We start from the raw sequence: 25702 nt of genomic DNA, 5'->3' as shown, positions 1-25702 counted from the left end.
ATGTTGTGATGCAATTGCTATATTCACAATCAATATTTCTAAATGTTCTAATAAAACAGAATGTTGAGTTTACTCACATTGTTTGTGAAAACTACCCCTAGTTTCCATATCTGATACTTCACATCAATGGAGGTCAATCTGTAAACATAAGATTCATTAACATAATGTATTTGAACAACTTTACAGAAAAAATATCTTCCTACTAATCACAACTACCATCGTCTAGCAAAGAAAAACTTTCTTTGTGTCTCGTAAAATTTACTTTACTCAACGTATTGGATATTACAAGGTAGCAGTGACAAATCTATGTCCTTTTATTACATCACAGCAATCCTCATCTGAAATGACAAGCCACTAAGAGATGATTAATGCTGAGTGCCAGTGCATTCTGTAACAGAGCTTGATGTGCACTGTAATCTACTATGTACATACAAAGAGTTAAGAGGACACCATGTTCAGCACGTTAAAAGGCATGACTTGCTTTCTTTGAGATTACTTTCTCCCTATACTCCCATGGTTAAATTCAATTCGTAGCTTTTTCTGTCTGTGAAATATGTTGTGTTTGGGATTTTTTTCAGTAATATCAGCTCACAGTGCAGTAATGGAGGTCTCCTTTCTGAGCCATTTCCTCTCCTGTGTCTGAGAACTGAAGTCTAGCATGGCTTTATCCAACCCCAAAAGCTCGCTGATGCGTGCTGAGCCATAAAGCTCACCATACTTAGCCATCACCTGATACAGTAAAAACAAAGAGCTTCAGATTGCACAGTTAAAAGAGAAAGAGTTTAAGCTGTACAGTTACCACAACAACCTCTGTCTAGCACATTTAATGCAGAACCTCAGCTAACCCAGTTAACACAGGGAGTTTCACCAAGCACAGCAAAGACAGCTAACAGGCTTATCACCAGGAACATCACCTCACAAACACCAAACATCAGTGGTTAGCACAGTTAACACAGAGAAGACATTAGCTGGCATAGCTTGCAACAAGAGCTTGACTAAATAAGACTAAGGTAGCCCCTGCTAGCAGGGACAACACAGACAGCTTTAGCTATCATAGTTAGCATGGAAAACATCGCCACAGTCTTAAACAAAGCAAAATCTGTCATCTGCTAATTGTCATCATGGCATATCTTATAAGAGTATGGGTTATGGGAAAAGCATACCTTCCTTTTGACAAACTTATCCCAATAATTGTTAGGAAATGACCTAAAACATAAAAAAGAACATGGGAAATGAGTTTTAAAAATTACAAGTCAAAATGCTACAGGTTTAACTAAACTAGCGGCACCAGACTCAGACATTATGAATCTTGTTAAAAGATTTATGTGGGCATTAGGCCACAGTTACAGAGCTCTTACGGAGTGTTAATGACCAGTCTGTCCCACTGTCCTTTAATGTCATCCTCAGAGGGCTGCTCTGTGACATAAAACCCATCAAACTCAAGCTTTCGCGCCAGCTCCTTCTCCCGCTTAAAAATCACCAGGGGAACCTGCCAGTCAAATTCAATCACATCGGATCTGTGGTTAAACTATATTGTGTGGGAAAGAGCTCTTAAGTGTGTGTGTGTGTGTGTGTGTGTGTGTGTGTGTGTGTGTGTGTGTGTGTGTTTATACCTTCAGGAGGTAGTAACCAATGATGCAGCAGAAGGATACCAGTGTGTGTAAAATGGCCAGGCAGTACAGGCATGGCTCCATATATCCAGTTCTCTCTTCAAGCACATAACACACTGAGTTTCCAGTAGCACTGGGCTGCTCAGATGACCCTTCACGGATGTCATGCATTCTCAACCCTTTCTCATTCTCATTGTCCTCATTCCCAGAGGAAGAGGATACCTATAACACAAGCATAATGAGGCTCAGAATATGATGGTCAAATTGACTTGCTGGTATTTCCTCTGAAATACGTCTCATAAAGCATTAATAAAATCTAGAATATAAAAAACTAGACAGAGGAAAAACAGAAAACCCTCAAAGTGATAAATATCAAAGTGAATAGTAATGAATACCAAGGTAAAAAGGACATATTTTGTTATTGAGTTCACAAATCAGGATAGTCATTATCAGTCAATGTCAAGGTAAAGCTACACAATTTTGAACAGTTCTTTGGGGTTTTTTTGGTTTTTTGAATACCTAATAAAGAATTCATAGACTGGTAATGCTATGTTAACATCTCACCTTGAAAAAGAGAAGGATGAAATTGATAGCGAAGGCAATGAGCAGAGCCAACATTCGCATATTGTAGAAATTTCTTGCAAAACAATTCTGTCGATGATACAGATTCTGCAGGTTACTAATCATGTGCATGTAAACAGGAGATAAGCGGGGGAAGGGAGCTGGGAGCGATGAGAAACAGAGAATGGGGAAACTGTAAGAAAGACAATAAAAAATAGTCTTACAAGGAGTTTTGTCTTCTGAATGCTGATTGCTTTCCACACAACAGATTCCTGAACTTCAGTCTCTGCAGGCTTGGATATACTCTGCCTCCTGACCCGTTGTTTAGCTATGTCCTCATTCCTCCTCTCCTTCTTCTCATCCTTATCTTCTCTGCAACATTTAGGTTAAAAAGCAATTCATTACTGATATGAGAGTCATGAAATTTCAGTCTGAAATCTAAAAAAAAAAACATGGTAAATGTAGAAAGTAGTTTAATGTTTGCTGATAAAGATACTTACTCAGCCTTTTCAGTCTCTGACTCCTTTGCTTCTGTACTTTTTTCCTCCTCTTCGTTGAACATCCGTGGCTATGAAAACATATCGGATTTAAAATAACCAGTGTACTTATTGGAATCATTTTAGATCCTGCCAGTTATTGTCATGATTGATTTGGGTCTATATGTCCCAACCTTTGGTTGCAACTGTCTCATTGCTAAAAGGGTATGTCTGTCCTGCTAAAGTTTTTGCTGTTAAAAGTTGTCCTACAGCAACAGACGATCACACAGATGAAAGCTATGATACAGGCTTTTTTGTATACAGACCTCATATTTGGCTGTTGAGAGCAGCTGACCCAGATCAGAGTTAGGTTCCTGGGCCAGCAGTCTGTACTGTCCACCATCCTTAGTCAAGTGAAGACCAAAAATGTTGGTAAGGAGCTGTGGATCCCTGGAGACAGCACTGAGATCAAACCCCACTGCCCTCAGATTATCCAGAGATGAGAGTGAGGGTGTGTCCTCTTTTCTTCTCCCATCTGTAGTTTCCACACCCACCCCAGTGACCTCATCCAGGGTCGGCTCAACAAGGCCGCCTAAGAGGTCAGCCAGGGTTGTTTGTTTGGCATTTTCGATGATCCATCCACTCAGAAAGATCATGTATAAAATATTAAGAATGAACCAGATTAAGCTAAGTACAGAATGGACAAAAGTCAAGAGAAAATTCCGGAAAAAGCAGATGATGGCCATGATGAGACTCTTCAGTGTAGTCATCCTTATCACCTTCATCAGGTTTCTCATGGAGAGAAGCGACATCATCACCATCAGAGCATATAGTGGGGCCAGGAGGATACTCATCAAAGTGACAACGGAGAAAAGGTTTGTTTCTGTGACTTTATTACTCTCTTCTGATGTTTTTTCAACCATCTCTTTCCCATCCATACCTCCCTCTTTTTTGTCCTTCGCTGTCATTCCTTCTCTGGTGTCCGACCCTGAGATCTGAGCAGCCAGTTGCATCTCAAAGATAGTGTCCTCACAGAAGTTCACAAACAATTCCATCTTCTCCTTCTCTCCTCCCTCATTGACAACATCAAAGATGAACTGACGTTTGCTTTCCTTCACCTAAAGACAAACACCGGGGAGAACAGTTTATACCAAATCACAGTTTTAAGAATATAATCTTTGGTCTGTGCAAACTTTTGTGTTGTCCATTATTTATGATATTGATTCATGATATTTATCTGACAAATCCTAATGCATAAAAACTGTTCATTTACACCTATTATGCCCTCCTTACCTGGGGTTTCTCCCACTGAGTGCGACTGGATTCGCTGATCTCAAAATAGACCCTCTCAATGCGCTTCCCCCTGCCCATTATCTCAATACGGCCAAGGTGAGGCTGGAAGTACCTTAGCACACTGTCGGCCAGTTCCAGAAAGTTCCTTAGGCGTATGTCGTGGGGCATGTGTTCTGAGAGGTTAGTGAGGAGGACAGCCACGTTGAAGCCGATATCTTTGGCTGGCTCATGAAAGCGTGCTACAAAAGCTCGATAATCCACAAGTTCGCTTTCGTCTGTCTTCATGCAGGAGAGCAAGAAGTCGATTTCAGATTGTGAATACCGCTTGCTACCCTCCATGGCTCTCTGGAAGTCTTTCTTGGAGATCTGACCCTTTGTGTCTGGGTCATGCTCCCGGAAAGAGTCTGAGGTCGTGAGATCTTTAAGTTTGAGAAACATGTCGAAGAACTTAAGGATCATCTCAACATTGCTGGAGGACTCTACCAGCATGTCAACCATCTGTTTACCAATGGTCCCATTCACAACGTTTCCTAGAAACAGTTAAAGTCATGAAACATGATGTATAAGACAGCAAAGTTTTGAAAAAATCAGAGTAAAATCATGATGAATTTAGACTGAGCAATAACTTCTGTTAGCATGCATTTTTGCCCCTTCTTATGTAAATAGACATCTTACCCTCTAACATGGACAGCAACATTACAACCATATCTTTCAGTAAATCCATTAGCTCTTTCAGCAATCCAATCTGACTGGAATCCTAAAAAAGAAGAAATATTACCTACCTTGTTTTTTTCCAACAAATAGCAGAATTTCCTTTAAACTTTAAAAGACTGGGATGTATCTAACCTGAGAGAGTTTCATTTGCATATTCGCAGAAACATGGAGAAATCCCACTACAGCATCCCATAAGCGACTGTGTGCCAAACTCTGCTGGTTTCCAGTACAGGGACCCTAGTCATAACACACCAGTGCCTTCATAGATCACTGACCATGTTACCAACTGCATACACTGATCACTCACTATGTTACCAGTTCTAAAATTATGCACATACACACTGCATATTTTAGCCTTTAAATATTTTGTAAGGCTGCTCAAAGGAAATCATAAGGATGACTACTTCATGCACATAGGTCTAGGATGACTATGTTACTGTTCAACCACACAACCTCTTCCTCAAGTCTATATGCATGTAAAAACCTACCTGAATGTACTCTGTGAGTGTATTAAAAACCTGTTTGGCAACTCGGATGGCTTTAGAGAAACTCTGCTGCCCTCGCTGGTCAATCACCTCTTTCCCAGAATAATGCCAATAGAAATCACTAATGGACTCCTGCGAAAAAGAACATCACATATACTACTAGACAAGCATCTGCAAGGCTGGCAATGTAATTCAATGAACAAAGGCCATAATTTAGTCCACAGTTCTTCAAACCCATTCCTGAATGTCTTGTGTCCTGCTGATATTCACCCTCGCCACATAACCAACAGTTACTTTTTGTTTGTTTATTTTTTTTGGCCTAAGAAAATGGTAAGTGTGCCCTTCATTCAATCATAACTCGCCGTGTTTGGTTACTATGGACAACCAGCAACCCTCCTGGACCTGAATTGAGGAGCCCTAGCTTGGCTCACAGACTCACCTGAAGTCTGAGCAGATAGTCTACTGTGGATATTATGATGTTGACCGTTGTGTTGTTTCCTATTTGGGTCCTCAGATAATTCTGGAAATCTGAATGAAGAAAATGTTAACCCACTTTCTGAATTACTGATTCATATGGGTATAATAATATTAATTTAAAAATGAATGGCAGCCCACTGTAGCAGCTAGCCTAAGTTTACTTAGCTTGTAGGCACAGAAGTTCTCTTAAACGTAAATCTTGCCCACAAGCTGAGTAAACTCAAAAAGTCTGTAGCTGGCCTAAAAATTTGATGTTCAAGCCCTCTGTTATATTTTTTCTTTTTTTTTTCAATATGAGTGCATTAATTATTAGGCTTGTCTACTTATACCTGAGTTATGTCCCTCACAGAGAAGCTGAAGGAAACGAAAGAGGTCACATGTCAATTCTTCATCTACCATAACCTTATCTCCTGAAAATAAGACAGAGAGAGAATGAGACAGAGCACAATTAAAATAAAATCTGACTCTACTAATACCTACACGGCTTCATATCTTCAAAAGAAGAAGAAGAAGAAAAATCAAAGTCTCTGCTAGGCTGTTGGAACCATACCTGAGGTATATTCAGCACCAACACCTAAACCTTCTGCTTTATTCTGCCTATCAAAGGCATTCAGGTCCAGCACACTGTAATGAAGTGAATTCAAACTGACAGTTAAAAGTCAGCGAGAAAACTACAGTTTTATTTTCATAATGTTCTTCTCTGCGTGAACTCTATGAAAACAGGATGGATAAAAGACATGTTACTAGTAAAAATCTGTCAGGAACAATGCACATCCTCTGCCTTTCTGTAGGCATGTAAGATTAAACAAAAGAGACTCAGTTTCATTTACAAAAGGTAATATTTTAGCCTAGAAACCTCACTGCGACCAGCTCTGTAGGACATTATAGACGTTACCATTCTCTGTACTGACTGGTAATAACAATATGTCTTGACATCTCCATATCTGAAGAGCTTGTTAGACAAAAGAACAGTTTTCAGATCATTGTTTTCTGATCATTGCACCATGTTTCTACCTGCAGGTTTGCATGAGACAGGCCAGACTGTGAAAGAAGCCAACATCTCTCCTGAGTCTGAGGTAATCCAGCATTTTCTGTCAGAGGGAAATCAGATACAGAAACCAGACTTTTAAGAAGTGACAGATTACCAGGTAATGAAAATAACTCAGCATGACTAGGAATGTAAAACAAGACTACTTGGCCACCCAGTCTCTGTAATAAACCACTCCTGAAGTTATGTCGAAACATGGATATACTCTAAAAGACAATGAGCTGTTATACTACTTTCAAGAATTTAGAATGTAATCATTAATTTTGAAAACAGGTTTTACATTTATTAGAACATATATTTATATGAATGAGACCATTAACATATTTGTATAAAATAAGGAACATATTATGCTATATTTATGCTGAAAATATAGATTACACATTTTTCTAGTCAAACCCAGCTCTACCTGTTGAACAGAAGTGTTTCCTCCATTTAGAATGGCTATGCCCAGTTTTAAAGTAGATGCCACCATAGATGCATTTTCACCTGACGGCAAGAAAGAGGACAAAAAGTTGGATGAGCTATTATAACTTGACATGCAACCTTAGACTATCACAGTATGTCATTTGCACGTAAACCTGTAATCACTTTTTAACACATTTCTATGTGTGCACCAAAACTGTTGTGAAACATCTGATTGCTGAAATATTTATTACTCAAGGTGTTAGGACACACACAAGTATTTTAAATCCATATGTGAAATTAAACCATGCTAAGCCACTCTGTGGAGTCTCTGTTTTTGCTGTGGTTACCTTTGCTGGCACTGAGAGTTTGGAGGAGCATCTCTGAAGCTCCGCGACTATGTAATCTGTGCTGCTGATACAACAACCTTTGCTTCTCCAGTTCCTTTTCCTGCAGCCATTAAAGAAATAATCAACCGAACGTGCAGTACACAAAAAAATTAGCTGACCCAAGAACTAAAAAACATAAAACCAAGCAACAAATTTGTGATAACAAAAACTAGTCATGAAACTGATAGAATTTATCATGTAATGAATTACTATGTAAGCTATCAGTCCAGATATAACTGAACAAGTCAAGTTAGCATTAACCAATTGCGGAAACAACAAAGCAGGAAGTCACTGAACAAACCAATAAATTCGGCTCACTCCCTGACATACTCCATCAGGCAAGCACTCATTCAGCTTAACGTGAACCAAATAACTCCTTCAGTCAACCAGACTACACACACTGATCCAACAGTGAAACCAATCTATTCCACCAATCAAGACAAATGACTCAATAATCCAATCAACCAGATGCTGTTGCCACCAACTTTGTCCCTCACCTCAAATGTTTTAACTGCATCCTCGTCCTCTTCCTCCTCACTTTGGCAACTCTGGAACCGGAAAAAAAACACACTTACATGCCACATTTGGCTTGTGTGTGAACAAAAGAAGCTGTTCTATTAGTCTACCACCTTAACAGTTAACTCAGTAGGCACCTTTCATCATCTCAGTACATTTCGTTTTTATTTTCAATAGTCTGTTTCTTCTCACAAAATGTATATATATATATATACACATTTGACTTTAATGAAGTCATTAATCTTACCTTAGACATGATGGCAGTATAGGAAATATACAAACCATCATCTTCAAGTTTACTGTGGACAGACAAAAGTCAGATACCTTCAAATGATCTCTTTTAATTCTAACAAAACATAGCAAAGAAAGAACAATATAGAAATATACAAACACACACACTCACACACACACACACACACAAACGCACACAAACACACGCGCGCGTGCATGCATACACACACACCTCCTCTCTGTAAGAGCAGTTTGACTGAAGAGTGTGATGAGCTGTTCAAGAGGATCAATCTTTCTTTTCAATTCCTCCTTGTGTTCCTTGCTCCTTTCTCTCTCTAATTTCACTTGCTCTCCTGCTCTCTGAGATGAAATGAAATGTTAAATTTCTAGGCAGACACATATTATTCAAATCTGAATAATGAAAACATGAAGCTCCAGGGCCAAAGGTAACTTTTTTTGCCTCTTTTTCTGGACTTGTTGAAGAACAAAACCTTTATACTCAGCATGTGTTCTCTTCAGTGAGATTAAGTGCTCGTTCACACACACACACACACACACACACACACTCACAGACAAATCCTCTATGAGTCTGTCCTCTGAAGAATCATTCTCTGCCTCCACCCAGAGTTTTTCATAACCCTGCAGGAATAGATTAACTGCCCTGTGTCTACAGAGAGAGACAGAGACCGAGAGAGAGAGAGACAGAGAGAGAGAGAGAGAGAGAGAGACAGAGGCAGAGACAGAGAGAGAGAACGAGAGAGATACTTATTTAATCTCTCATCCCTGTGGATCTCATATTTAAGCCTTTGTCTGGTGAAAGGCATTATATATGTCAAGAATGAAACACCAAATAAGCCTAAAATTAATTTATATAAACAACACACTCAGGAAGAAAGTAAACCCGAGCATTATTGAATAAAATATTCAATATCCCTGATTTCAGAACCTGTTGCACAGATAAAACACATTTCAGTATTCTTTCTTCCAACATAACGGGAAAATTCACCTAGCTCACTCTCAGTCTCTGCTCTAAACCATTTTGTCCCAGTAACACCCCTGGTATTACACATGGCATTGGCCATTTTGGCCTCTCCTGACTGTAACACAACTGTTTCAGTCAATCAAAGGTTTGAAAATGAACTGTTAGATCAGGTGTGTTAGAACAGAGAAAGATCTATGAGCAGTTCTATGTGCCTCCAGGAACATATCTGGGAAATGCTGCATTAGAGCACTATTACTTCCTTAATTGATATCTGATACACTCAGAATTTATGATATGCTGTAACTCCATTACACTCCAAACGATTACTTCACTTTTATATTCATTTGATAGGCTATATGGCTTATGAACTCTAATCAGCGGGTGTATAAACTCAGTGCAAACAGATAGACAGTGTTTGTTTAATTTCTATGGGAGCAGTGTGCAAACCTGGGAAGATTGTAAAGAGGTGCCATTCTAAAGCAGGCCACCACCGCTCTCTTCCTCTGCTTGGACAACACCTTATTCCACACTGCTCTTTTTGTCTTCTGTGGATGTTCCACCTGAGAAACATTCATTTACACATTACAGTGCATAACTCACACATTACAATTCAGTAGAATAATATGGGCTCTCACCTGATGCCATGGAGGGGAATAAGCCTGACTGACTTTGTGGTTAACATTTACTTACTTGGTTTCATAAAACAGAAGTTTGGACAAACTAATACTCAGCATATTTTGTAGAAAAATATCAATATTTGCAATTCTGTCCTCTGGAGGCCACTATTATGCTTTTCTCATCTAAATTTTCAACATGATTTCACAGATGTAATTTCATTTGAAAACGTTACAAAAAAGGTGTTATGAAAACAGCTACCAGTGTAGCCAAAAGCTGGAGTTTGTCTTTGGTATAATAATTGTCCAAATCAATAGTAGAGTCACATTTCATACCATTACAAATCAAACATGTCGTGAATTTTAGATTGAAGGTTGACATTTTTCTAAAAATCAGTGTTTGATGCTTTGACAGGTTGAACATGAGAATGAATTGGGAAATCCATGGTAAGCTCTTGTAAACTGACCAGGTTGAGATGAAGAAGAACTTGAGCAGTACTGAGGATCTTCTCCACCTCCCTGTGAGTGTCCAGATCCCGTCCAAATGAGTTCTTGAAAAAAGCAAGAGAGAAAGGTAAAAGAAAGGCATAGGAAGGATAAAGAATGCACATAAGTCAGAGATTATGACTGGAAAAAGCACTAAAGAGCATGTACATGAGAGACATATCTGCATTCATTTTGACTAAATGCTTTCATAGAGTGGACCATATAAAATATTTACTAGACGTCACAGTGTTACCTCGGTGAGATGCAGGCTTTGGCGAATATATTCTCGAACCTCTTCCTCAGAATCTTTCTAACAGGGGTAGTAAGATATCAAGGGAATGAGCAAACAAGCTAAAAAAAAACAGATATGCAACACTGTACACAAGAGACTACTAATAGACTGTGCCTTTCAGAGGTCGATAACATCGACAGCATATTCATTCCAAATTTTCCATTGGGGAACTGGATTCTTTTTCACACCTGACTGCACCTTAAGTCTCCTGTGAATGTCTTTACCTGAGCGAGACGAGTCTTGGCCTGAGAGACCAGGCCCTGGTCACCATGGCAACAGGCATTCAAACCCACAGGAAGCAGTTTCTTCACAGCCACCACAATTAAGGAGGTATGTGGGGAGTAACGGTCGCCCTTCCTCTTCATCTTCCTCCTCTCCTGACCACAGGCTCCTTGTCCTCCTTCCCTCTTTAAGACACAATAGTTCAGAACCTTTCTTTATAGTGAATGAAACATTCTTTATATCCTCACAGCAGACTAGTTTTAAGGATAAAATTCTCAAAAAGGCATCTCTTATTTTTATTAATATAAGGTTTAAGCTAGGCTGAATCAGAGCTTCCAATCAGAGCTTCAGAATAAATTTAATTAACTGAATCTGAATTGATTAATAAAATCCACAGAGCCTCAGTGACAGAATGTGGCTGACAAAAACAAAACAAAGAACATATGAGTGGATCAATACACAGATGTCCCACCTCACTCATTTTGTTCCTGTTGCTATTGACCAGAAACGCCATGTTGTTAACTTCATTTTGAACGACAAAGTTTTGTTCTTCCCATTTGAAATTCTGCGAAATTATCAACACACAACATTTTAAAACATTCCGAAGAGTGACCGAGGTATGGCCTACCCATGATGGATCTTTTGGCTAAAGTTATTTTTGTTTTCTTGTTTTTTTATGCTGAATAAGGTAAAAACAAACTGATTCAAGTAATACTGAGTTGTCCATAAATCTACTTTTAGGCAGTGAGAGGTAATGATACAGTTGCTAGGAGCTGCTCACGTGAGATTTGGCCCAGAAAATGAAGACCTCCGCCACCATGATGAAGATTTTCTCCACGTCAGGATTCTGCTCCCTGAGCCACTGTATTCTACAGCAACAACAACCACAGTCAATACAAACTATTGACCTGATCCCCAGTGTATGAGAGAAACTGTCTTTATTAGCTTTGCATTCAGTAATATCAAGTAAGGCTTTACTTGAACCCTCACCACAGTATTCTCTGTTTGACATGTCACACTCACTATCATCAAGACTTGCACTGGGGGTTTGGTGACACTTCTGTCAGATTTGTGACCAAGCATTTAAAAATAGTGAGAATCTTTTAAACCCCATGTCTGTCAAAATGTTCATTAGCCTCATCAGAAATTTAGCTGGCATTTTATTCATTAATATCACTGGGAAACCAGAATCTTTAAAAAAAATCCCTGTAGTATTTCCATTCCACTTTGTATGTTGTTGCATTTCAATAAATGTATTCTGTCTCTCACCTGTGCAGGTCAATGAATGGGATAAGTAGTGGGTAAAATGCATAGAGGTCTCGCACCAACACTGTAAACTTATCCTGGATCTCTATCTCCGCCTCTGAGGCATCAGCCTGCCCCTCTGCCTTCAAACGCTCCTCCTCCAGTAGCACTGACTCCACCCCCTTCTTCAATTTCTCCATCAGAGGTAGGAGGTGACTCTTCAGAAGGCCTGGTGCAGCTTTGCTGATGATTGGCTGAGAGAAAACTGAGCAGGAGAATATTCATAAGAAATTTAGAGAAATGGCTTACAAGCCACTTCTGTAAGCCACTTACAAGCCACTGTTGCTTTGAAGCAATTTCATCATTTTGCAAAGTTCACATTATGGTACTTTATTTGCAGTGTGAGTACATACATCTGTATCCTGATATTGCTGAATGTCTCGCTCACCTGTGAGTCGTTTCATCCAGGCTCCATCTGGCGCGCCCAGGTTAGAGTGTATAATGGTGAAAATGTATCCCAGGAGGGTATTAATGAGATGCAGCATGTGAGAGGAGCAGGAACCATCTTGGTCCTCCCATTCACTTCGATCTCCCCAATGGGAGGCATAGCTACACAGGAGCGGGAGAGTCACTTCCGTAACCCTGGACACCAGGGCGTGGCGTGCAGCTGACCCTGCCCTAGCCAACTCCTCGACCTCTGACATGGCTTGCTGTAAAGTGGGTAGGAAGCGACACACCTCCTCAGCACCAAACTCCACACCTATTTCTGTAAAAGAAATGAGAAAAAAGCTTATGTTTTCATGTAACATATGAATGGCAACATGTATAAATCTGTGCCTGTGTATATGTGTTTGTGTGTATTTACCTGTCATTGGTGCATTGCTCAGGGTGTTGAGGATTAAATATGGGTTGTTTTCCTCTGAGGACAGCTCTAAGAAACAAACTGGTAATGCTGCTGATAATGCAGCCAGACATTCCCCTACTGCAGGCCTGTCAACACAGGAAGAGTTAATAAGTCATTGACAGAGATATTTGATCCACATTAAGTCTATAAACTCATTAACAATCCCAGAAATGTCAACAGTTCAGTGGTGCACAGTCATATCACAGCACCTTTGTGAATTGTGAATTTAGCTTGTAAACAATAAAAAAACTGTAATTTGCATTCACAGAGACAAAGCACAGAAAAGGAATAACTATAGTTCAATACCGCTCCACACAGCTGTCTTTACAGGTGCCCAGGATAAGGAGGCTGCTCAGGATTCTTAAACAGTACCCCTTTACTTCATCCACTGAAATGACAAATCACATGTCTCCATAAAAGGCTCATTAGCCTGTTATAGAGCCTTTATAAATGTGATAGAAATATTACACCAACCATAAAATGTTCTTGGTTAACATCATTTTTTTATAAGTTGTATGTTTTTCATATGGTACATTTACAGATCATCGAGTAGAATTTTTTAATAGTCATGTTTTGTAGCCATTAATGATAATGAAACATTAAAGAAGTTATACAGGTCAATTCCTGTTTCACTCAACAGAGAGATTTCCTCTGTATTAGGACAGGCTGTGTAAATCTGTGTGTGTGTGTGTGTGTGTGTCTGTTTGTCTGTCTGTGTGTGTCTGGAAGTATGGGAAATCAGACAAAACAAATGTCTAAACCAATCTAAGTCTAGCTGTCATTCTAAGCTGACACATACGTAAAACCGTTTTTGTGCTCAATGAGATTCAACAGGATGTTTGGGATATTAACTGACTGACTCAAATTAAACTGTCCTGGGCATGTCTGCTTCACATACTGATTACAGCAACAAATACACAAAGAAAACACAGAAGTAAGACTGACAGGCAATAAAGAGTTAGGAGACCATCTAATTTTGGCTTGGTGCACTTTTCAGCATATTTTGGATGGTCTCACAGCTTGTGAGAGCCCTGCTGAGGAGACATACAGAGGGTGCATCATGTGAGGTAAAGACTAAGCTGTCTAGATAGTCTACAAGCCCATCATACACTATGTTAGTGGACAGAATGTGAATGAATGGGTGGATTTCTAAATGATTGGACTTTTCAGCATAGTGAGCGTTCGATGGATAGATAGATGCATTAATGCGTCGATTACTACAGAACAACATAAGCACAACATTAAAAAATCCTTTAGGTATATTTATAAAATCCTAGCAAAAATGCCATGCTGCTTCCTCAAACTCCCAGGCCACTGGTAGGAATCTGAGAAAATACCATCCACAAGTGTGTGTATATTTATGTGTGTATACATATGTATGTACATATGTATGTTTGTCTGTATGTGTGAGTGTATGTATGTTTGTATGTATATATCTGTGTATATGTGTGTGTGTGTATGTACGTATGTATGTAAGTGTGTATGTACGTATGTGTGTATGCATGAATGTATGTATGCATGAATGTATGTATGTATGTATGTACATATGTATGTATGTATGTATGTAAGAGTCACATCCTATTGATTTCATTTTTCAGATTGTGGACTTCAACACATGACAAACCGAAGATCTCCGCTCCACTGTGGCTCTGAGCGACATGCTGAAAGAGGGCACTTAAAACTGGAACCAGGACCGTGCTGGTATACTTGAGGACTTCATTAGGCCCTCTCGACGGAACTTTGCTCTGGCTGAGTGAGCCAGAGGTCAAAGCCCCCACGGTCAGCTCCAGGTCACAGGCAGCATGCTTAAAGAAGGACCATAAAGATAACCTGGCCTTCTCGGCTGTAGTCTTCACTGCAGACCTACAAACATAAAACAACTGGATACACTAGATATACTAAACCCAGATCAGTTAGGATACCATGCATCGATGATGGGTAATAAAATCAGCAATAATAAAATGTGGCTCAAATAGTACCCTATATGAAGTAACACTTCATCTTGTTCATTCCTGAAACACTGAGTGTTTATGACTTCCTTTCCAGTTAATCATAAAATCACCAAAAGATAAGGTATCTGTAAGGCAACATCAAGCACCTACCAGAGTCAGACTTCAGTCGCATAAAAAAGCAAAGAAGAATTAATATGTGTATCACAGTTTAGGACTGATACTAGTCATTTAATAACTCAGCTGTGTTTTAAACTTTGAAACAAAATGGGTTTTATTTTGTTTGGTTTGGTTTGGTTTTTGCTGTATGTCATAACACAGAATTACCTAGCATCCACAGACTGTGCCAGTATTTGTAGGCAGCTCACCACAGCAGAAGCATCTTCTCCTGAAGAAAGTCAATGTTAAAGTAGTCTGTTGAATACAAGGTCTTGTCCTAGAGTTTATGGATCACAGAGACAATGCTGGCCTTGGGATTTCAAACCAGCTTAGCGGTGTAAATCTGAAGAGCCATTGTTTGAGGGATTTTGGTAACTGAATTAATTTGTTGACTCAGTGTTTATAAGGATTCCCTGTACCCTACACACAGCATGTTCTACAAAAATCCGAATAAATATAAACAACATTCATAAATTAAATTTTACTAATTACAAATTACAAAAGCACTGGTAATTTAATGAGCAACCAATAGTGGGGACACAGGAAGAGTGGACAGACATAATAGACAGACGAGGATGAAAGACTAAAGTGAAAAGTATGAAACATGCAAAAAGAAGAGTGAGGGAATAAACCACTCACCACTCTTACCAAAAAGAGAGATGCTACGTCTGGCAAGAGACACCAGTTTACAGAAAAAACTGAGAAGAGAATGGAAAGAGAGAGAAAGGAGAAGGTAATGGATACAAAAAAGAAAGAATGATACTGAACTCAAATGATGTAACCGGACAGCAGACATGAACACGATCACATACACACCCATACATATGCATACACACACACACACACACACACATATTCTCAGTCTGCTGTGACTGTCCATTAGTTACCTAATGACCATCTCTTTCTCTTTGTTAGAGGCATGGCCCCTGTTGCCATAGGAATGCACAGATACTGGCAGAAAGTAGATATGATGATTTTTAAAGAATTGATCAACAAGAGGCAACAGAATCTGGGAGAGAAGAGAGAGAGAGAGAGAGAGAGAGAGAGAGAGAGAGAGAGAGAGAGAGAGAGAGAGAGAGAGAGAGAGGGAGGGAGAGAGAGAGAGAGAGAGAGAGAGAGAGAGAGAGAGAGAGAGAGAGAGAGGGAGGGAGAGAGGGAGGGAGAGAGGGAGAGAAGCAAAAATGGGAGGCAAAAGAAAAGGAATTAGATGTGTTGGGTGTGTGTCACTAAAACCTGACTTTAAGATGCTTTACATTATTTGAAAAACAATCCTCACCTTGCACGTTTGTCTCAAAAGAAATGACCCTTCTAGCAATCATTTGAACTGATCTATGTCTGATGTCATCCATGACTCAAACCACACACCAGAGCACTGAGCCTTGGTCTTCTCAGAAAACAGCATGGATCGTTCAATCAATAATCAGATTAGCACTCATACACCCCAACGGAACACGGAAAATGGCCAAATCAATACAAGAGTCATAATTACCCCTGACTCACCTACAATCTCTGTGCCTGGAATTGCTTTGTAAAAACCGTTGTATAAATGAAGTTTGCTTATCTTGAATGTCTGATCCCCAATTCTTATCAGATTACTCCACAGAATATGTGGTTTCTTGGAGTCATTTTGACTTATGATTTAAAGCAAGTTTAAAGGTTGATCATGCATTTCATTTTTTTAGGAGTGTTTTTTTTTTACCATACAAGTGTGTGCATGTGTGTGTGTGTGTGCGTGTGCGTGTGTGTGTGCATGTGAATGTGCTCGTGTATTTGTGTGTGTGTGTGTGTGTGTGTGTGTGTGTGTGTGTGTGTGCACGCGTGTGTGTATAGTTACTGATTCATTTAGGCAAGTGGATTCAAAGTGCTGGCATATTTGTCAGTGAATGAAATAGATAGATCAATTGACTTTTGAAGAAAATTAAAAGTACCTCATGAATTTGGCTTTGCCATTTTAGACTGATTCAAGATTGTATTTCTCCACTGCTTGTGGTCTTCTTGATCATTCATCTTTATTTATAGTTCAGTAATGCTAACCTTCACTGTCACCCACAATTCACAGGATAGAGTGGTTCTGTAAGCATACCTTTGTTCCAATAAGCTGAAAGAAATGTTGTTAAATTCAGCTCTCAAAAAAGTTGTGAAGTGACAAACTGGTATTCTAAATCTGTACTTAAAAATCATAAGTCTTGAGTGCATTTGGGCCTACCTTGTTAAAGAAACAAATTAGCTTCTCTCCAGGCATTTTCACAGCCTTAGTCATCTGTCCTCTGGCGTGTTCAACCTCTGGAAAGAAAGTGTTTGTTTTTTTTACCCATCTTCTCTCCTTCAACATGGGGCCACATAACTACCTAGGCAAAAATATTTCTCCTCCTGGACATACCACTGTCTATTATGGCTGGTGGAGTTTAATAACAGTATTACCTCAAATTAACCACCTATTACAAAACCATTCTGATCCAACTCATTAACTGCTAGTTAAAGAAATTAAACAGGCTAACAAACTTTTAAATGAAAAATAACCCATATAAAACTGATGGCAGTAAAATCTAAAAAGAAAAAAAATAAGGCAGTGCCCATGGAGACAAGATGAGCTCAGTGCAAAAAACCCCCACAAAAAACAGTGGGACTGTGACGAGCTTCCTGTGTGACGTTCAGCAAGCCTGTGCAGTAGTTGATAAGGAGGGTGCTCTGTGCTTCTTACCCTGCTCCAGTAGCTGTTCCTGGGCCTGCTCTGTGAATCTGAGGGTCTGCTGAAGCAGGCTGTAGGCAAAGCGCCCAGCAATGGCTGGAGAATCACAGTGAACAGCCTGTTTTTCTCTGAGCACAAGACCACCAGAGAGCAAATGAGTAAAACAAACACCCACATTTTAACACACTCTGTCTCTCTCAGACACACAGACATACACACAAGTACAAAAAAACAAAAAAAACAAAAAAAACAACAGAGCAGTAGAAATCAGAAAAGGTTGATACAAGTTAGTAAAAACCACATCACACCCACAAGACTCAGTCAGTAATCAACCCACATAAATCATAAATGACAGACAGACCCAACTTTTAACCTGTGAAATCATTCAGTACATTACTCAGCTAAAGCACTGGAAAATGTCTTTTAAGCATATATACACCAATGAATATCTCTTAGTATAAGACTGTGTGCACAACCGGAGATGCCTGTGTCCTCACCGCCACACAGTATAGCCATTAATGCGGAAAAACTTGAGGATGTCCTGAGCTCTCTGTCTGACCCTGTCTTTTTCTTTGGCATTTAGGGTCTCATACGGTACCAGCAGGGGGTGTGCTCCACCTCCTGGACACAACATAGTAATGCACATCCAACATCATACATATGTAATGATATAGCTCTGTGAGAAACAGATCACTTTGTACAAATATACATTGTTGACATGACATTCATGGACAGTTGGCAACTCAAGCCACATTATTGCATGTTCCTGCTTTTAAATATGTATTTGGCATGTTGTTACAGTAGCATCCTGCATAATTATTATTATAAAAAATATCTTTAGTTATCACTTGCCACTCTTTTCTCTTGTTCTATTGAATCGAGTATTATCTATCCAGACTGTCCATAAATCACAGACCTTTTGCCTCCAGTTCCTGAATTTTCTTCTTGGCCCAGATGTTGTGGTGATTCTCTGCCAGCTGTTCTGCCATAGACTTCATTACCAGTTAGACATTTAGTGTGATTAAAGGAAGGTATGTGAAATTTAGGGAGTTCCTCCAATAATCTTGAGACAGGCACCTCTCTACTCTTTGGTGTCCCTTTTAATTTTATGTTGTTACATAGCAGATACGAGTTAAGCTGTAACATTTATACATGCACTGCATACTACATCATTTTACTACTCTGTTTTATGATACCATTTAGTAAAAGCTAAATCAATGATTACCATGTGCTCTGTACCAGTGGGACATAAATATACACTCAATAAAATATTTGAAATACTGTTTTTCTTTTTTTTTTGTACTGTGTGTCGTGGTGGGAATGATCTAATGACTTACATACTGATCCCAGGTCAGAGACACAATGCTGGTATCCATAGGTTTGGGGCTGAATGTTGAGGCACCTTCAAAAGACAACTGCAGTACAAAGCCACAGAGTCAGACTTAAAACTATTGAGATGCACTTACAAAAATTACGAGGGGATTCCGCACTAATTAGTAATCCAGTGTAGGCTATTCTGGACAATCAAGATTTGAAACAAACCATCTACACTCATGAGAAATTCACATCTCCATAGGAGCGCTTCTGTGTATCACAATGGACATGAGACATGACCAATACACATCGTAGTGATCTAGTGTACTCCTGTTTAAAGCTGTCTGTGTTGGTCTCTTACCTGACCAGACTGTGAGAGTTTCCTAGCAGGGTTATGAAAACCGTGACCCTCAGCTTCTTTGGTCCTCTCAATGGTCCAGCCAAACACCAGCATGCTTTTCACAGTTTCCCGAATTGCTGCTCTGTAGCCCTCTTTATCCTGAACAGGGGCAAGAGGGGATGACACGTATCATTACCAATATGCTTCATCAAGCACAATATTAATGCTATTGTATTGTATCATTAACATTACAATGAAATATATGTTATTGTACTGTAAGACAACTGCACTGTACCTTCTCAGACAGGGCTCTGTAGGGCTTGAGCATGGGGTGAACTTTTGAACTTTCACAATACTGCTCTCCATGGACCCAGCCACTAGCAAACTGAAATACACAAGAAACATCCTCAACTTTGGTAGAAAATGTGTCAAACAGCGCAGTAGGCTGACTGAAAAAGCAAGGATTCATATACAAATGAATTAAGAGTTCTACAATAAAACCACAAGTGTTATCAGACCATGAGGAGATTCTCAAAATTTCATTATACCAACTAAATATTACAACAAGACAGGACTGTCACCTTCTCCAGAGACCACTTCTCATGAGTATGGTCAGCATATTTATTTATGATGTAATCCAACCTCTCAGGCAGGCATACACTGCAGCGTAAACAATGAAAAAAATAGACAGGGAAAATTTACATGTACAGAGGGACATCCAGTCAAAAAAAGTAAAGACAAGATATGATAAGGCATGAATATGAGTTCAAACACGTACATCAGTGCTCTCCTTGAAAAGCATATAACTACTTTGTGTAACTATTAAGATTTTGAGTTTTGGTCAAACTTCTCTTACTTAGAAGTGTCCACAGGCTGGGGACAAAACCGTCCTTCAGCATCCAGGGAACTGTATGTATCCATGTTACTAGTGCTGCTCAGGTCCATATGATCAGGAGAAATGGCCCCAGCCACCGAACTGAGACAGGTTAGTGACATCCTGAACAAATCAGCATTGTAAGTCTGCAGAGAGAAGACCAAACATTAGAAATGAAATCTTCATGACGTGTTTTCTCCATGTTTTCTCATCTGGTCTCATGAGAAAGAAAGTGAGATCTATTCATTTAAACTGAGGAGACAATGCAGTGCTCAGTCAGGTTAAAATGCAACACGCTGACAAAGTGTTTAGCACGTCATTTGGGTACAAGGAAGTTGCCAATTTATTTCAAGCTGACATAGTTTTTAGTTTGACAGTATGACGTGAATGGTCTCAAACCTGACTCACCTTTTTGGCTAATGCATTGAATATTCCCCAAAAGAGTTTCCTGGTCATGTGAAGCTCCTCCTCTGTGGCAGAACCAATGCTACTTCCACCACCAATCTGGCAATAATACTTCCAATTCTGTTCATAGTGATTGGCCAAGAGCTGGAATAGAGGTGTGGCCAAAGGGATCAGAGAGAATAGAGATTCTTTAAAGGCATTTTCAAACAGCATTCAGTTTATTATTTTTTGGTGCTTTTTGCCATTGAGTCATCCTTATATGTTAAAAAAATGACTGAACATGGAAAGGAACCTGCAGAGGCATCTTTGCGTTCTCAGACAATGTGGGGACATCAAACACAAGAGCACGGAGGAGAGGCACTAACAGGGATGGCTTGAGTTTCCTGTGGCAACACACACACACACATACTTCATAAACCATTATGTCATCATTTGTTTTCCTTGACTTTTATCGTTAATGTGTGCATCTTCACTTATGAAAAGGTGACTGAGCAGGAGAGTGTTCTGTTTAAGACAGATGGCCTTCTCACCCGCAGACTGAGAGCAGACAGTCCTGGATGGCGTCTCTCTGAGCTTTGGTCAGGCTGCTGGTTTTGGAGAGCATGTAGACGGATTGCAGCAGAGCATCAACCGAACCAGACCGCACCTCCGAACCACACAGCAGAGCCGAACACTTACTCAATAACGGCAGCACAGCCACACACAAATACCGGTTCAGAGCCAAAGCCATGTCTGTACCACCCAGACCAGTCTAAAGAAGGAGAGAGTAAGAGAGGGAGAGAGGGAGAAGGAGAGAGAAAGAGAAAGAAAGGGAGAGAGAAAGAAAAAAGGGCACCAAAATACTATTTGGCACAAATATAATATGCATATTTAAAATGCATGACTTTTTTCTTTCTTTTGTTTTGTAAGGTGGATTAATGATAAAAAACAATAGCAGTGGGGTTGGAAAAAGCTGACAGGCTATAGTGGTAAACCTCCTTACTGTATCCATGGAAACAGCAGCCTGCAAGTCAGGCAGGAAGCCCTTCTCCAGCAAGCGGAGCAGAAAGTTCTGGTCTTGGATTCCATAGACCCGATCCAGAAATAGCACCATCGCTGCCTTGTGGTCCGGACAGAATCCTGTGGACATGTCCGGCTCAACCACTGAACCATCTGAGAAGAATTCAACACAGAAAATCGTAAAAAAAATTAGTAGACTTTAAAATGATTTAAAATATCACAACAAAATTGTGGATAGTCAGTGGTTATGATACTTTTTCAGCAAAGAATAATGTTCTAAAATGAGAGATTATTTCATGTAAGTGTAGCTCAAACTGTCCCTTTCTCATACGAACCTGTGTCCAGTGTGGGTAAGTAGAAAGGAATACTGATGACTCCCTCCAGGTCATTTATAGGAATGAGAGATCTGAGAATGGCCCGCATACGAATGGCCTCCCCTTTACCCGCCTCTATCAGCTAAAACACACACACGCGCACACACGCACACACACACACACACACACACACACAAACACACACACACACACACAAACCCCCCCAGAACACACACACACACACGTGATCAGACACAGAGAATGGCCACATTGGTTAACATCACCGGCGCAAGAATGCAAGGTCTGTTATTAGGCCTGTCTCTTAAGAGAGACAATAAAATAAAGTGAGTCATTCCACAAGTTAGTGATTACTTACATGCATTTCAGGGGCACAACGACCCAGCAGGTCAATCAGGGCAGAATAAAAGGTCATGATGGCATGACCCATGTGGATGACATCATCATCCTCATCTTCAGCTGCGTCTCTGTGTGTGCAATCACAAACGTTTAGGATCAGACACAAAACAGACATAAGAAAGAAACATCCCAGAATACATAAAAAGAGAGATAGATAAAGAAAAAGAGAGCAATAAGGAAACAAGAGAGAAAATAGTGAGATAGTGACAGGAATATAGGGATAGAGAGAGAACAAGCACAAGAGAGAAAAAACTGCTTTTACCCAGAGGTCTTTTGGATTTTATCGTTACACAGTGTTTTGTTGGATTCATAGACTGCTGCCGTTCCATCCTGATTCTGGTCTGCTGAGATCCTGATGGCTTCCTCCATGGCTGCTAGGAGACCGTCTCCACCCTCCCCTTGCAAGGCGGGGCCAAAGCACTCAGGCCGGCGAATCAGAAGTCTCACCACCACATACGCATTTTCTTCAACACTCTCACCTTTAGATAGAAAATAGTTAACAATGGCCAGCCAAAAGGCAACAAGGGTGAACTCGTAGTATATGAACATCAGAATGGATCTAAATGATGTCTACATTTTAATGTTTTTTTTTTAATGGCAACAGTGCACACCGTAAGGAATTAAAAAGAGCAACTAGAAATCTGTATGCTAGGTGTAATACAGTAGGATTGGACACAATAGCATTGTTATGAGTTGCTAAAACATCAGGATGGTTTTTCAATTCTAAGATAGATTTGTGCAAATAATATATAAATTGACGGCAGCAATTAGTTCTAGTATCATTACCATTACAGAAGACAGCAAAACGCAAGAAGTCCAGATAACGCTCTCCCTCCACTGGGTTCCAGCCAATGTCAGGGTATCCTTTAGCAACCAGGAGAGGACAGCTACTCAAACCGCAGCCTGCCAGATACTGAACAACCTGCTCACACACACACACACACACACACACACACACACACACACACATAAAAGAGAGATTCAGTTTAGAATGGGGAACATGTGGCTGAGAGGAGGAAAAGGGGAAAACAGCTGACAGACTGACGTCACTCACCTTTTCCAGGTCAGACTCAGTGAGTGATAGGGCCAGCTCATTATTATCCATCACAGAGGCAGCAGCCACATCCAGAGGGGTGGAGCCTCGCATTGAGGGTGTGGCTAGTGGAAAACCAAAACAGCCTCAGCCACAACTGCTCCATAAACTGTACACTTGTACTTCATTTCAATGACAAGAACATAGTTGGACAGTGTTATTGAGCACAGTTTGTATAATGACCAGAACATACCAAGTCCGACATTGCTGTTGTCCAAAAGGTAGCTGAGGTGTTCAAACATGGCTTTTTGGTTCTGACGACTGATTCGGCAGAAATAACACAGAAAACGGCAACAGTGGGCCACCATCTTGGGAAATATGATTTCCTTTATGTGTTTGTTTGTGTGTGTGTGTGTGTGTGTGTGAGTGTGTGTGTGTGTTTGTGTATGTGAGAAATAGAGAGAGAGAGAGTGAGAAAGACTAAGACAATAGAACATTGCAATGAAAACAATAAACCAGTAAGTCATATGCACAATTTCTCACAAACCTAACACTTCACAAGCATATTTTTACATAAACTCCTGTTCATTTCAGAAAGAACATGCAAATATTGAATAGACAATATAAATGCATTCTATGTGGTTACCTTAGATTCTCCAGCTCCTAGGACATTCACCATCACCTCCATAACAGTCTCATGCATACCCAGAGCTCGCATCAGGTTAGGATGCTGGTAGAAAATTCTGTTATTCATGATATCTCTGCACAAGAGAAAACAAACGGGGTGGCTGAGGATGAAAGTGATCGAGTTTTGAAGCAGTTACACACAACAAGAGTGTGCAGAGACACATTCTTATGAAGAGCTGAGTGCCATGTTTATGAATCTGAGAGTATTATAACAATATGCATTAACATTCTGTAATGTTAATAATCTCTCTGCCTCATACCCAAGACCCCTTATCATCAGCTGTTCTTCTTCTCTGCCCATCCTGACTCTTAGCAGAGACCTGATGCACCCTAGCGCCTCCTGTAGATTGAGGGTGTCCTCCACAGAGCTTGGGCTGATACAGTAAGTCTTCTGAAGGGGAGCTGCCATCTGATCCCCCAGGGTGGCATACTGGCACCTCAGGAGTCCAAAAACAGCCCTGACCAAAGCCGGGTCCTCAATTGCACCTTCACGCACCCATGCCAACATGGTATCAGAGATCAGCTGCTGTAGAGAGACTGAGGGAGAAGCAGATATGGTTCTGTTGGCATTATAGGTGGAAGAGCCCTGGGTACAAAAGTTTTGGATCAGCTCAAAGTATACTTTTGTTACCAAACATCTCATTCAGTGAATCTTTCAGTAAAAACGAGTACTGTGATGGCTGCTGTATGGGAGGAGTTGTGTACCATAATATTTCCAAACGGAAACATCTGGCAGATTACATTTCTCATCAAAGTTGTTTAAATTTGCTTACCAGGCTTGATGATAATGTCCTCCTCAATAGTTCTCGATAGTCTTCTCTTTAAGCTAACCATTTTATCAACCAGCCGTGCCCGGATAGAGTGATCATCTTCATCCTCAGTGTCAACAGATTCAATTCCTGTAAAACACATTGAAGCAGTTCACTGAAAAGGTTAAGTTGGTGTAATGGAATTGAAAAATAAAGCTCATATAATCATAATAGAAGACACAAGCTTATGATGTGGTATCATGCTGTTTCACTGGCTGTTATTTGGGTGTGCTTCTTTGTGGTCTGTAACTAACCACAATGAGTCATAAGATCCCGATGAAATTCCAGTAGAAGTTCCCGGATTCCCTCTGGACACGGACACTCTGGCTGGTCCTCACGGAAGTTTAGCATCATGTTGATCTACAAGGGCAAGATGAGGGGGTCAATATCTTACGTTAACAGTTCAACTCACCCTAACAAATCAACACATGCACAAAGCCCCCTGACCACTGACCTGTTCTTGAGGAGGTGAGCGGAACTCCTTGGTCTTGCGGGCAGTTAGGGCAGCGGACATGTTGAGCGCCTGCATGACTTCATTGTAACGGTATCGCTGGTTGTCCTGGAGTCGGGCGACAAGGTCACCAGAGAAAGCAACCACTGCCTCGACTCTGTGACGTACCTGACAGTCACACAAATACTGAAGCAGATGGCACACCTGGGCCAGCAACAGACAGCAGTGGACAAGATAGCAGAGGAAGAACAAGAAAGAAGAATAAGAAAGGAGGAATGAGAGAAACAGAGATGGATAGAGAAAAATGAAGGGGAG

At 40.2% G+C, this 25702-nt stretch overlaps 1 protein-coding gene across 1 annotated transcript in view; it reads right to left on the bottom strand.

The window, feature by feature from the left end:
• The window catches only part of ryr2b (ryanodine receptor 2b (cardiac)), a 45198-nt gene that overhangs the window by 3999 nt on the left and 15497 nt on the right, over positions 1-25702 (bottom strand). Inside the window, exons 36-94 of the mRNA XM_030787498.1 lie at positions 25391-25591; positions 25191-25296; positions 24901-25026; positions 24388-24664; positions 24087-24201; positions 23694-23826; positions 23462-23565; positions 23194-23329; positions 22700-22886; positions 22367-22475; positions 22012-22132; positions 21660-21829; positions 21208-21428; positions 20970-21060; positions 20681-20821; positions 20255-20418; positions 19980-20058; positions 19694-19783; positions 19420-19557; positions 19082-19159; positions 18661-18736; positions 18242-18365; positions 17757-17872; positions 17090-17094; positions 15943-16064; positions 14572-14810; positions 13254-13335; positions 12909-13033; positions 12492-12809; positions 12068-12308; positions 11580-11667; positions 11276-11363; positions 10801-10976; positions 10538-10594; positions 10266-10349; positions 9632-9744; positions 8773-8869; positions 8435-8562; positions 8219-8270; positions 7953-8003; positions 7417-7516; positions 7071-7150; positions 6631-6707; positions 6167-6240; positions 5946-6026; positions 5579-5667; positions 5143-5271; positions 4787-4891; positions 4616-4697; positions 3941-4470; positions 2974-3765; positions 2672-2739; positions 2396-2543; positions 2175-2261; positions 1614-1832; positions 1359-1489; positions 1164-1206; positions 593-729; positions 78-138 (exon numbers count right to left, since the gene is read on the bottom strand). Of these exons, the coding sequence (XP_030643358.1) occupies positions 78-138; positions 593-729; positions 1164-1206; positions 1359-1489; positions 1614-1832; positions 2175-2261; positions 2396-2543; positions 2672-2739; positions 2974-3765; positions 3941-4470; positions 4616-4697; positions 4787-4891; positions 5143-5271; positions 5579-5667; positions 5946-6026; positions 6167-6240; positions 6631-6707; positions 7071-7150; positions 7417-7516; positions 7953-8003; positions 8219-8270; positions 8435-8562; positions 8773-8869; positions 9632-9744; positions 10266-10349; positions 10538-10594; positions 10801-10976; positions 11276-11363; positions 11580-11667; positions 12068-12308; positions 12492-12809; positions 12909-13033; positions 13254-13335; positions 14572-14810; positions 15943-16064; positions 17090-17094; positions 17757-17872; positions 18242-18365; positions 18661-18736; positions 19082-19159; positions 19420-19557; positions 19694-19783; positions 19980-20058; positions 20255-20418; positions 20681-20821; positions 20970-21060; positions 21208-21428; positions 21660-21829; positions 22012-22132; positions 22367-22475; positions 22700-22886; positions 23194-23329; positions 23462-23565; positions 23694-23826; positions 24087-24201; positions 24388-24664; positions 24901-25026; positions 25191-25296; positions 25391-25591 (8202 nt within the window). The remainder of the gene's footprint in view (positions 1-77; positions 139-592; positions 730-1163; positions 1207-1358; positions 1490-1613; positions 1833-2174; positions 2262-2395; positions 2544-2671; positions 2740-2973; positions 3766-3940; positions 4471-4615; positions 4698-4786; positions 4892-5142; positions 5272-5578; positions 5668-5945; positions 6027-6166; positions 6241-6630; positions 6708-7070; positions 7151-7416; positions 7517-7952; positions 8004-8218; positions 8271-8434; positions 8563-8772; positions 8870-9631; positions 9745-10265; positions 10350-10537; positions 10595-10800; positions 10977-11275; positions 11364-11579; positions 11668-12067; positions 12309-12491; positions 12810-12908; positions 13034-13253; positions 13336-14571; positions 14811-15942; positions 16065-17089; positions 17095-17756; positions 17873-18241; positions 18366-18660; positions 18737-19081; positions 19160-19419; positions 19558-19693; positions 19784-19979; positions 20059-20254; positions 20419-20680; positions 20822-20969; positions 21061-21207; positions 21429-21659; positions 21830-22011; positions 22133-22366; positions 22476-22699; positions 22887-23193; positions 23330-23461; positions 23566-23693; positions 23827-24086; positions 24202-24387; positions 24665-24900; positions 25027-25190; positions 25297-25390; positions 25592-25702) is intronic.

The sequence above is a fragment of the Chanos chanos genome, chromosome 10 (assembly GCF_902362185.1).
Source record: "Chanos chanos chromosome 10, fChaCha1.1, whole genome shotgun sequence".
NCBI classification, from domain to species: Eukaryota; Metazoa; Chordata; class Actinopteri; order Gonorynchiformes; family Chanidae; genus Chanos; species Chanos chanos.
This window is presented reverse-complemented; position numbering and strand designations above follow the sequence as displayed.